The sequence below is a fragment of the Calidris pugnax genome, unplaced genomic scaffold, assembly GCF_001431845.1.
Source record: "Calidris pugnax isolate Ruff unplaced genomic scaffold, ASM143184v1 scaffold305, whole genome shotgun sequence".
Classification (NCBI taxonomy): domain Eukaryota; kingdom Metazoa; phylum Chordata; class Aves; order Charadriiformes; family Scolopacidae; genus Calidris; species Calidris pugnax.
Genome location: NW_015091074.1, coordinates 265,792 through 277,114, shown reverse-complemented (window position 1 = coordinate 277,114; position 11,323 = coordinate 265,792). Strand labels below are relative to the sequence as shown.

The window sequence follows — 11,323 nt, the reverse complement described above, 5'->3', positions numbered from 1 at the left end:
GTGGGTGGGGAAATGGTGTTTGGGGATTGTGATTCTCCTGTTTGGGAGCCATTAGAGTTAACTGCAGTGAGGTGACGAACTAGGAAAATAGGAAAACTATTAGGAAAATGTTTAAAATGGAAGAGAGAGGCCTGTAAATGAACTGAAATGGAGGAAACCCCCCCAAAATCTGGCACGTAGAGTCATGTTTCTGCTTCTGTGCAGGTCTGGAATTACAAGCTGCGCCGTTGTCTCTTCACTCTGCTGGGGCACTTGGATTATATTCGCACCACCTTCTTCCACCACGTAAGCTCCTCTGCTCCTTACCCTGGTGATGCCTTCCTGTTTGTGAAAAATAATCTGTTTTTTGGTTCCCTGGATGTTCTTTGCTAAAGAAATCGTGCTGGACTTGCAGAAGGACCCTCCAGACATGGTGGCCTTTTGTGGAGGCGCAAGAGGCAGAAATTCTGCCTACAAGATCTTAAATCTGATTTAAAAAGGGTCATTCTGGGTGCAGTTGGAAAATACTCTGCAGGGAACGTTGGGGTTGTGTGTTATTTCATATCCAGAATACTTTCCTTTTTTTTTTTAGGAATATCCTTGGATCTTGAGTGCTTCAGATGATCAGACCATTCGCGTTTGGAACTGGCAGTCCAGAACTTGTGTTTGGTAAAACCAATGAGTGCTTTAAAACAATAACCACGTTTTGTGGGGGGCAGGCTGCCTATTTTTTGTTATTTTTAAGCAGAAACTGTGCTTAGTTGAAGGGGTAGAACTGACAAAGAGGACTGATGAGTTGTGAATGTTTCAGTCAATTGTCTCTTTTGCTTATTCACTATGATGCCCCCAGACTTGTATTTGTAAATTCAGGTGTTGTTTGGTTGGAAGATGTTTAGTAGTTAAAATTATATGTGTTCAGGAAGCCTGGGAAGTTATTGATACCAGAAAGTCAGCCCTTAAATGCTCTTTAAGAACAGAAGGGTTCAGTTGTGCTCTTGAAAAGCAGCATTAAGCGATATTATAGAATTGTCTGGGTTGGAAGGGACCTTTAAGGTCATCAAGCCCAACCATCAACCTAATTCTGATAAAACCCATCACTAAACCATGTCTCTAAGCACTATCTCAACCCGGCTTTTAGATCCCTCCAGGGATGGTGCCTCAACCCCTTCCCTGGGCAGCCCATTCCAAGGCTTCATAACCCTTTCCATGTAGAAATTGTTCCCAATATCCAGCCTGAACCTCCCCTGGTGCACCCTGAGGACGTTTCCTCTCATCCCATCGCCTGTTCCTTGGGAGAAGAGACCGACCTCCTGGCTACACCCTCCTTTCAGGGAGTTGTAGAGAGCGAGAAGGTCTCCCCTCAACCTCCTTTTCTCCAGGCTGAACCCCCCCAGCTCCCTCAGATGTTCCTCAAAAGTTCTCCAGACCCTTTTGCTTCATCTCCAGACCCCTCACCAGCTCCGTTGCCCTTCTCTGGACCCTCTCTGGCCCCTCGATGTCTTTTTTTTGTGGTATATTTCTCATTGTCTGTCCCCAGACTGAGTTTATTGCTGTTGCTGCAGGTTGGGACGCTGTATTAATGCATTTTCTGTTTAAATGGGGTTTTCTGTCCTTTCTGTTGCAGCGTGCTGACGGGACACAACCACTATGTGATGTGTGCCCAGTTTCACCCCTCTGAGGACCTGGTGGTGTCGGCCAGTTTGGACCAGACGGTGCGCGTTTGGGATATTTCGGGTGAGTTGCCTGGATGGAGGAGGTGCCCAGCATCAAAACCCACTTCAAAACCACAATTGCTGAAAGCCAGTCACAGAATCCCAGAATCCCAGAATCTTCTAGGTTGGAAGGGACCTTCAAGATCATCTTGTCCAACCGTCAACCCAACTGACAAAAATAGACACCCCCACAACAAACAAGGAGCATCATCACTAAACCATCCCTCCCAGCACCACATCAACCCGGCTTTTGAACACCTCCAGGGATGGGGCCTCAACCCCCTCCCTGGGCAGCCCATCCCAACGCCTGATAACCCTTTTGGGGAAAAAATTGTTCCTAATCTCCAGCCTGAACCTCCCCTGGGGCAACTTGAGGCCGTTTCCTCTTGTCCTGTCGCCTGTGACTTGGGAGAAGAGACCGACCCCCACCTCTCTACACCCTCCTTTCAGGGAGTTGGAGAGAGCAAGAAGGTCTCCCCTCAGCCTCCTCTTCTCCAGGCTGAACACCCCCAGCTCCCTCAGCCTCTCCTCATAAGACTTATTCTCCAGACCCCTCACCAGCTTTGTCGCCCTTCTCTGGACCTGCTCCAGCACCTCAATGTCTTTTTTATGGTAGGGGGCCCAAAACTGCACACAGTACTTGAGGTGGGGCCTCACCAGTGCCCAGTCCAGGGGGACAATCACCTCTCGGGCCCTACTCCCCACGCTGTTCCTGACACAGGCCAGGATGCTGGTGGCCACCTTGGCCACCTGGGCACACTGCTGGCTCCTGTTCAGCCCACAGTCCACCAACACCCCCAGGTCTCTTTCCTCCAGGCAGCTCCAGCCACTCTGCCCCCAGCCCGTAGCGCTGCAGGGGGTTGGTGTGACCCAAGGGCAGGACCTGGCACTTGGCCTTGTTGAACCTCATCCTGTTGGTCTCAGCAGTCGAGGCCAGAAAGAGCTGTTGGGATCCAAGAGCAGGAAGAAAAGCCTCTTGTCTGCGAAAATCTTAGCAAAAAATTAAATATTTCCTATTGAGAGGGACCTATTCCCCTGATTCCATCCAGCAGTAGGATGGAAGGGAGCTTGGGGTCTCATCTAGTCCATCCTTTTACTTGAAGAAAGTCTTCTACGAGGTGAGCTGTAGCTTGTGCAGCCAAAAAAAACCTAAAAAAGGAAATTTTGCAGCCCTAATCTCCCAGTCTGATTTTAGAGCCAATATAGACGATTTTTTGCAGTCAGAAGAGCCATAGTTCTGTCAACTGAGGAGCTTTGCAGATGTGTCAGAGGATTTTAAGAATTTCTGGATCACCTTTATCCCCTTGGAAAACTCTTGGAGGCAGCAATAAGTCATTTGTTCTGAGAGAAAGATAAAAAGGCCTCAGGTTTGCGAAAAGGGTAGGGTTTGGGTTTTTTTAGAGGTTTTTTTTTGTATTTTTGCTGGGGGTGGTGGCAGGAAGATAAGATAATATTATTAGGGATTCTTTTGACTTTTTCAGAGAGAAAATATAAAATGAAGCGTGGCCTAAAGTTCAGAGCAGGAGTTGCAAATGAAGACTGCAGAGTCCTTTGCTGATATCACAGCTATTTCTTAGTTCCACCTCGGCCACGAGGTGACTTCATGGAGTTAAATATGGTCCCTCAAACGAAAAGCTAAAAATGAGGACAATATTAGGTGGAAAAAAAGACTGGTGGGAGGCAGGGACAGTCCTGGCTGTTGGCTGAATGTGAGCCAGCAGTGTGGCCAGGTGGCCAAGAAGGCCAACAGCATCCTGGCCTCTATCAGTTTGGCCAGCAGGACTCGGGAGGTGATTGTCCCCCTGGACTGGGCACTGGTGAGACCCCACCTCAAGTGCTGGGTCCAGTTTTGGGCCCCTCACCACAAAAAAAAGCCATCAAGGTGCTGGAGCAGGTCTAGAGAAGGGCAACAGAGCTGGTGAGAGGTCTGGAGGCCAAGGAGGAGGGTCTGGAGAACTTTTGAGGAGCGTCTGAGGGAGCTGGGGGGGGTTCAGCCTGGAGAAAAGGAGGCTGAGGGGAGACCTTCTCACTCTCTACAACTCCCTGAACGGAGGGTGTAGCCAGGGGATCAGTCTCTTCTCCCAAGGAACAGGTGATGGGACAAAAGGAAATGGCCTCAGGGTTCATCACAAAAGGAAATGGCCTCAGGTTGCACCAGGGGAGGTTCAGATTGGATATTGGGAACAATTTTTACATGGAAAGGGTTATGAAGCCTTGGAATGGGCTGCCCAGGGAAGGGGTTGAGGCACCATCCCTGGAGGGATCTAAAAGCTGGGTTGAGATATTGCTGAGAGACATGGTTTATTGATGGTTTTTATAAGAATCAAGCTGATCAAGCTTGATTGATTGCTGGATCAAGCACTGGCTGACTGGAAGGTCCCAAAGAGTGGTGCTCAATGGATTCAAATCCAGCTGGTGGCCGGTCACTAGTGGTGTGCCTCAGGGCTCAGTGTTGGGACCATTTCTATTTAATGTCTTTATTGATGATCTCGATAAGGACATAGGGTGTATCATCAGCAAGTTTGCAGATGATACCAAGTTAAGCAGGAGTGTTGACTCCCAGGAGGAGAGGGAAGCCCTACAGAGGGACCTAGATAGATTGGATCACTGGGCCAAGATCAACGGCATGAGTTTCAACAAGGGCAACCGTTTAGATGCAGTGCTGAGGGACATGGTGTAGGGGAGGACTTTGTAGAGTAGGGGAGATGGTTGGACTCGATGATCCCAAGGGTCTCTTCCAACCTGAATGACTCTATGATTCTCTGATTCTATGATAGTGCTTAGAGACATGGTTTAGTGATGGTTTTTATCAGAATTAGGTCGATGGTTGGGCTTGATGACCTTAAAGGTCCCTTCCAACCCAGACAATCCTCTGATTCCATGGTGGGGCTACAAACTGTTTTAAAGATGGACTTTATCCGACCTGTGGCTCTGGCTGTTGCAGTTTTGGTTGGGCACGTTGTCTTCTTCTTTGTGCCTCACGCTGGGCCCTGACCAGCTGTGTCACCAGCAGGGGCTGGGGACAGGACATCCTGGTTATTTAAAACCTGGCCCCCCTCTCTCCGCTGCCAGCGCGGGGAGGTTAACAGCTCTTTTGCCTGTGAGCTTTGCTGATTTCCTCCCCCAAACGCTCGCTCTCTGCAGAGTTCCAGCTGCCAAATTGGTTTGGAGATGGTACAGACTGGGGTTTTTTGTTTTTTTGGTTTTTTTTTTTCCTCCTCAGCAGATACGTGATGAAGGGTTTTAGAGACACACTCAATTATTGACTCAGCTGTCGCTCCCGGCAGACACGACGCTGAGAGAATACCAGTGTGTGGGGGGGGAAAGAAAAAAAAACCTAGTGAGAGATGAGAAATGGATTCAAAATGCAATTCCTCTCCCCAATTTTTTTCCCCAAATGACTTATGGCCGTAGCAGGATTCTGTCCTGCGTGTCACTGTCTCCCGGGGAGGGTTATTTCACCGTTTTGCCTTATTTCTGCTGTGCAAATAATCCTGGTGAGAGGGAGCATCAGTTGGTGTTGAGCTTTAATTCTGTTTGTTTCCAAGTGCTGCCTTTTGGGGACAGCAGTGGGGATTGTTTTCAGCAGATTTGGGGGATTTTGAGCCCTGGGTCTTTGCCGCCCTCGGTTAAATGAGTTTAAAGGTTCAAAGATTCCAAAATCCTCCTCCCAAAACTGTTGGATGATCCTTCGTGTCATTTCCTGCGTTTCAGCTTCTCTTTTGGGGTGTTTAATCCGAGTTGGTGCGTTTGGAGGAAGCGGAAGGGAATCCTGAATATTTCTCACCCTCTTCCCTTCCTTCAAGTGCCCATTTTTCCACCTGAAGATGGGTGTGAACAGCTCAGAGGGGCACTCAACTTGTCGTTAAATTAGAAATACTGTCTCGATAATATAATTTTTGCCTTCCTCCACCCCTGTTTCTCCCTCTTCTTTGTTCCACAAGGTCTGAGGAAGAAGAACCTGTCCCCTGGAGCTGTGGAATCCGATGTCCGGGGAATAACAGGGGTGGATTTGTTTGGGACAACAGACGCGGTTGTGAAGCATGTTCTGGAGGTACAGTGTGTGTGTGTGTGTGGTGCTGCCTTTTTGGGCGTATTTAATGACACAGAGGATCCTCTAAAAGCCCCTAAAGAGCAGAGGGAAGGGGAGCTGAGACACCTGCCTCAGCTCTGTAGAGTTAGATCCTCTTGTAGATCGTGGCGTTACTTTTCCTGAGTTTAAAATGTGAAATCTGGGGATGTTTGTTGCTGTAACCAGAGGGATAACTGCTTTCTCTGTGCAGCCAAAAGCTCGGTTAAACAGCAGCTGTTACTCCCTGGTGTTACTGGAGTAACAGAGGAGATGATGGGAGAGAGAGAGAGCCCTTCTGCAGCCGCTTGTTAAAGCTGGGACGTGGCACCGAGCTTTGTTTTACTGGTGCAGAATGGTATCTGCAACGCTCGTTATTGCAAACATCCATTATCCTCCTGGCTGTCAGGAGAAAAATCACAGGATCACAGAATGCTGTGGGGTTGGAAGAGACCTCTGGAGATCATCTCCTCCAACCCCCTGCCAGAGCAGGGTCACCCAGAGCAGGTCCCACAGGAATCTGTCCAGGTGGGTTTGAATGTCTCCAGAGATGGAGACTCCACCATGTCCCTGGGCAGCCTCTGCCAGGAACCCTCACAGGAAAAAGGTTCCTCCTCATGTTTATAGAATCATAGAGTTGCCCAGGCCGGAAGGGACCTCCAAAGGTCATCTAGTCCCACCCCCCCGCAGTCAGCAGGGACACCCCCAACTAGACCAGGTTGCCCCATCGAGCCTCTCCTTGAATATCTCCAGGGATGGGGCCTCAACCACCTCCCTGGGCAACCTGTTCCAGTGCTCCACCACCCTCCCAGTGAAGAACCCTCTCCTCATCTCCAGTCTAAAGCTGTTCCCCTCCAGCTTGAAGCCATTGCCCCTCGTCCTGTCACTGCAGCCCTTTCTAAACAGGCTCTCCCCAGCCTTCCTGTAGCCCCCCCTCAGGTACTGGAAGGCTGCTATTAGGTCTCCCCGGAGCCTCCTCTTCTCCAGGCTGAACAACCCCAGCTCCCTCAGCCTGTCCTCGGAGCAGAGGTGCTCCATCCTCCTGATCATCCTCGTGGCCCTCCTCTGGACCCTCTCCATCAGGTCCATGTCCTTCTTCTATTGAGGGCATTTAGATGGAACTTCTTATGTTCATGTTTGTGCCCGTTCCCTCTTGTCCTGTCCCTGGGCACCACTGAAAAAAGACCAGCCCCCATCCTCCCAACACCCACTGTTGGAGTATTTCCAGGTGTTGATCAGATCCCCCCTCAGCCTTCTCTTCTCCAGACTCAAAAGCCCCAAGTCCCTCAGCCTTTCCTCCCCAGAGAGATGCTCCAGGCCCCTCAGCATCCTTGTAGCCCTTTGCTGAACCCTCTCCAGCAGTTCCCTGTCCTTCTGGAACTGGGGAGCCCAGAACTGGTCCCAGTGCTCCAGCTGGGACCTCCCCAGGGCAGAGCAGAGGGGCAGGATGACCTCCCTCCACCTGCTGCTCATGCCCTTCCCTGATGCTGTGTGAAATGGTGACCAAGAGAGATGCTCCGGGCCCCTCAGCATCTTTGTAGCCCTTTGTTGGACCCTCTACACCAGTCCCCTGTCCTTCTGGAACTGGGGAGCCCAGAACTGGTCCCAGTGCTCCAGCTGGGGCCTCCCCAGGGCAGAGCAGAGGGGCAGGATGACCTCCCTCCACTTGCTGCTCACGCCCTTCATGAAAGTGGTTCAATCTGTGTCTTGGGGAGCCTGTCTGCAGTCCTTGGTGCTTCGTCCCTCCTCTGCTCTTTCCATTCAGGCAAAGAATTGCTTCGAGTGACTTGTCTTTGTGTCTTTGCAGGGTCACGACCGGGGGGTGAACTGGGCCGCCTTCCACCCCACGATGCCCCTCATCGTGTCGGGAGCCGACGATCGGCAAGTGAAGATCTGGAGGATGAACGGTGAGAGGATTCTCTGGGTGGGAACCCCATGGGGAGAAGGGGGTTGAGAGATGATAAAATTGGTGTTTGAACATCCGCAGGCGGGACCTGGAGGTATTTGACACTTTGCAAAGACATCTCCAACAGGGGAGGTTTAGATTGAACATTAGGAAGGAATTTTTCACCCAAAGAGTGGTCGGGCGTTGGAACAGGCTGCCCAGGGAGGGGGGGGAGTCCCCATCCCTGGCTGTGTTTAAGGGCCGTTTAGATGCAGTGCTGAGGGACATGGTGTAGGGGAGGACTTTGTAGAGTAGGGGAGATGGTTGGACTCCATGATCCCAAGGGTCTCTTCCAACCTAGACCATTCTATGATTCTATGATCTGTGTGATGGAGCGGTAAATAGTCCATTCTATGATTCTATGATCTGTGTGATGGAGTAAATAATCCCAGAATCACAAGATTGTAGGGGTTGGAAGGGACCTTCAGAGGTCATCTAGTCCAACCCCAGCCAGCTCTGGCTTTTGCAGCATGAGGAGAGCTCTGTTCTCTACCAAAACACCTCCAGCTTCCCTTGATTTGCACCCACTGCTGAGCAGGAGCTGGGAGGAGGAGGAAAAACATCACTCTGAAGTTTTTTGAATATGGAAGACGAAAGGGAGGTGGTTTGAGAGCCCTCCATCAGGAATGGCTGTGCTTTTGTCAGCTCAGTCCAGCTAAACTCCATCCAGTTAGAACTTTTTTAGTAATGGGGCTTATCTTTTTCTGTCAGGTGAGCTGTGCAAGTGGTTAGAGAGAGAGAATTAATTAAACTGCAGAGAAGAGCATAATAACTACTGGCCGATGCGGTTTGCTTTATAATAAAGCGTTGGCTGTGGCAGAGTTTAACCCATTTCAGCATCTTTTTCCTCATTCTTTCCCACCTCTGGTTAGAATCCAAGGCCTGGGAGGTCGACACTTGCCGGGGCCACTACAACAACGTCTCCTGCGCCGTCTTTCACCCGCGGCAGGAGCTCATCCTCAGCAACTCAGAAGACAAGAGCATCCGCGTCTGGGACATGTCTAAACGGTTCGTGCTCCTCAGGGATCATCTAACTCCATCCTGTGATGAAAGTTTCCCCACGTAGGAAAGACCTACCATTATTTTTTGGAGAAACCGAACACCAGCAGCTCGTAAACCATCGGTGTTTGGTAATTCATGAGTGAGAAGTCGTGTTTGTCCCATTTTCTGTCCCTTTGAGACAGAAATTGCCTGGAAGCAAGTGGAAGAGGCCTTACTTCTCTGTAACGCTGCTGCTGGAAAGGTGTTAAATGAGGATATGTTATTTGAAAGAAGGTTTTAAATACAGCATTTTGAGCTCTGGGTGCTGAATGCTACAGTTTTCTGTGTGGCAAAGCTTAGGATCTTCATCACAAAACGAACACCATGGTTTCCATTTTGTTTATATGTTTGATAGGACAAGGGATAACGGTTTTAAATTGGAAGAAAAAAGATTCAGATTAGATCTCAGGAAGAAATTTTTTACTCTGAGACAATGGAACAGGTTGCCCAGGGAAGTTGTGGCTGCCCCATCCCTGGAGGGGTTCAAGGCCAGGCTGGATGGGGTCTTGAGCAACCTGGTCTGGTGGGAGGTGTCCCTGCCCATGGCAAGGGGGTTGGAACTCGATGATCTTTGAGGTCCCTTCCAACCCAAACCATTCTATGATCCTATATTCCTTATTCTTTCCTTCTCACCTTTAGCACTGGTGTCCAGACCTTCCGGCGATTCCAACCCAAACCATTCCATGATCCTATATTCCTTATTCTTTCCTTTCCACCTTTAGCACGGGTGTCCAGACCTTCCGGCGGGACCACGATCGCTTTTGGGTACTGGCTGCTCATCCCAACCTCAACCTCTTTGCTGCAGGTAAGAAAAGGTGTCTTGACAGGTTGGGGTGAAGAGAAAATGTATAAATATATTCCATGTGGGAAGTCAGCAAGATGAGAAGGACCACGGACCTGTTGGAGCGGGGCCAGAGGAGTCTATGGAGATGCTGGGAGGGCTGGAGTTCCTCTGCTTTGAGGACAGGCTGAGAGAGTTGGGGGGTTCAGCCTGGAGAAGAGAAGGCTCTGGGGAGACCTTGGAGCCCCTTCCAGTCCCTCAAGGGGCTCCAGGAAAGCTGGGGGGGGGATGCTCTTGATGAGGGAGGGGAGTGATGGGACAAGGGGGAAGGGTTTGAAGCTGAAAGAGGGGAGATGGAGCTGAGATGTGGGGAAGAAGTTCTTTGGTGTGAGGGTGGTGAGAGCCTGGCCCAGGTTGGCCAGAGAAGCTGTGGCTGCCCCATCCCTGGAGGGGTTCAAGGGCAGGTTGGAGGGGGTTTGGAGCAACCTGGGCTGGTGGGAGGCATCCCAGGCCTCGGCGGTGAGGAACTGGATGGTCTTTAAGGTCCTTTCCCACTCAATGAATCAGCCCCATCCTGGAGGGCATGGTTGGACATCCAACCTGAAGGCCACACTTGAGGTGTTGCTGCCCAGGGCAGGGCATGGGGAACAGGATGGTCTTGAAGGACCCTTTCCACCCAAACCATTCTATGATCCCTATAGGATTTGCTTTTCTGTGCCACGCTTTGCAGAGCCCACTGACTTGCAGAGGCTTTTATTAAAAGTATCGTAGGGAAAAGATCCTTATTTAGTGGAACATGATGTCATTGTGTGGGCTCCAGGGCAAAGCTAGAAGAAGATCGTCTGCATTAACTGGGTGAATGCTCTGGGGCTGAGAAGGGGTGGGACAGATCCTGGAGAACCAACCCACCCTGGAGTTTTAACACTGAAAGGACTGGGTGTCAGCAAGGCAAAGTGTTTCTAGAAGAATAAATCTTAGATTTATTAGGAAATGTGAAGGGGATGGGAAAGAATTCAGTCAGGAGCAGCAGAGGGAGCGGACAGTCTTTGTTGGTTTGAAGGGCTCGTTAGTGTCGTCTTCATAATGAGGAAAAAAAAAAACCACAAACTGTGGGGTTTAATTCACACGTTTTTGATTTCTCTCCTGCCTTTTCCTCAGGCCATGACGGGGGCATGATCGTGTTCAAGCTGGAGCGGGAGCGGCCGGCCTACGCCGTGCACGGCAACATGCTCTACTACGTGAAGGACCGTTTCCTCCGGCAGCTCGATTTCAACAGCTCCAAAGACGTGGCCGTCATGCAGCTGCGGAGGTAGGAGATGGTGCTCCTCCTGGTCCTCTTCTTGTATTCACATTCATAGAATCGTAGAATTGCCCAGGCCGGAAGGGACCTCCAAAGGCCATCTAGTCCCACCCCCCCGCAGTCAGCAGGGACACCCCCAACTAGACCAGGTTGCCCAGGGCCTCATCAGGCCTCACTAGGCCTCACCTTGAATATCTCCAGGGAAGGGGCCTCAACCACCTCCCTGGGCAACCTGTCCCAGTGCTCCACCACCCTCCCAGTGAAGAACCCTCTCCTCATCTCCAGTCTAAATCTGTTCCCCTCCAGCTTGAAGCCATTGCCCCTCGTCCTGTCACTGCAGGCCTTTCTAAACAGGCTCTCCCCAGCCTTCCTGTAGGCTCCCTTCAGGTACTGGAAGGCTGCTATTAGGTCTCCCCGGAGCCTCCTCTTCTCCAGGCTGAACAACCCCAGCTCCCTCAGCCTGTCCTCGGAGCAGAGGTGCTCCATCCCCCTCATC

The 11,323-nt window shown here is 50.7% G+C and overlaps 1 protein-coding gene across 1 annotated transcript in view; it reads left to right on the top strand.

The window, feature by feature from the left end:
- Positions 1-11,323, top strand: part of COPA (coatomer protein complex subunit alpha) — a 44,862-nt gene that overhangs the window by 8,670 nt on the left and 24,869 nt on the right. The window contains exons 4-11 of the mRNA XM_014957332.1: positions 205-285; positions 572-648; positions 1,604-1,713; positions 5,636-5,745; positions 7,568-7,667; positions 8,578-8,713; positions 9,469-9,551; positions 10,686-10,836. Coding sequence (XP_014812818.1) covers positions 205-285; positions 572-648; positions 1,604-1,713; positions 5,636-5,745; positions 7,568-7,667; positions 8,578-8,713; positions 9,469-9,551; positions 10,686-10,836 — 848 coding nt within the window. The remainder of the gene's footprint in view (positions 1-204; positions 286-571; positions 649-1,603; positions 1,714-5,635; positions 5,746-7,567; positions 7,668-8,577; positions 8,714-9,468; positions 9,552-10,685; positions 10,837-11,323) is intronic.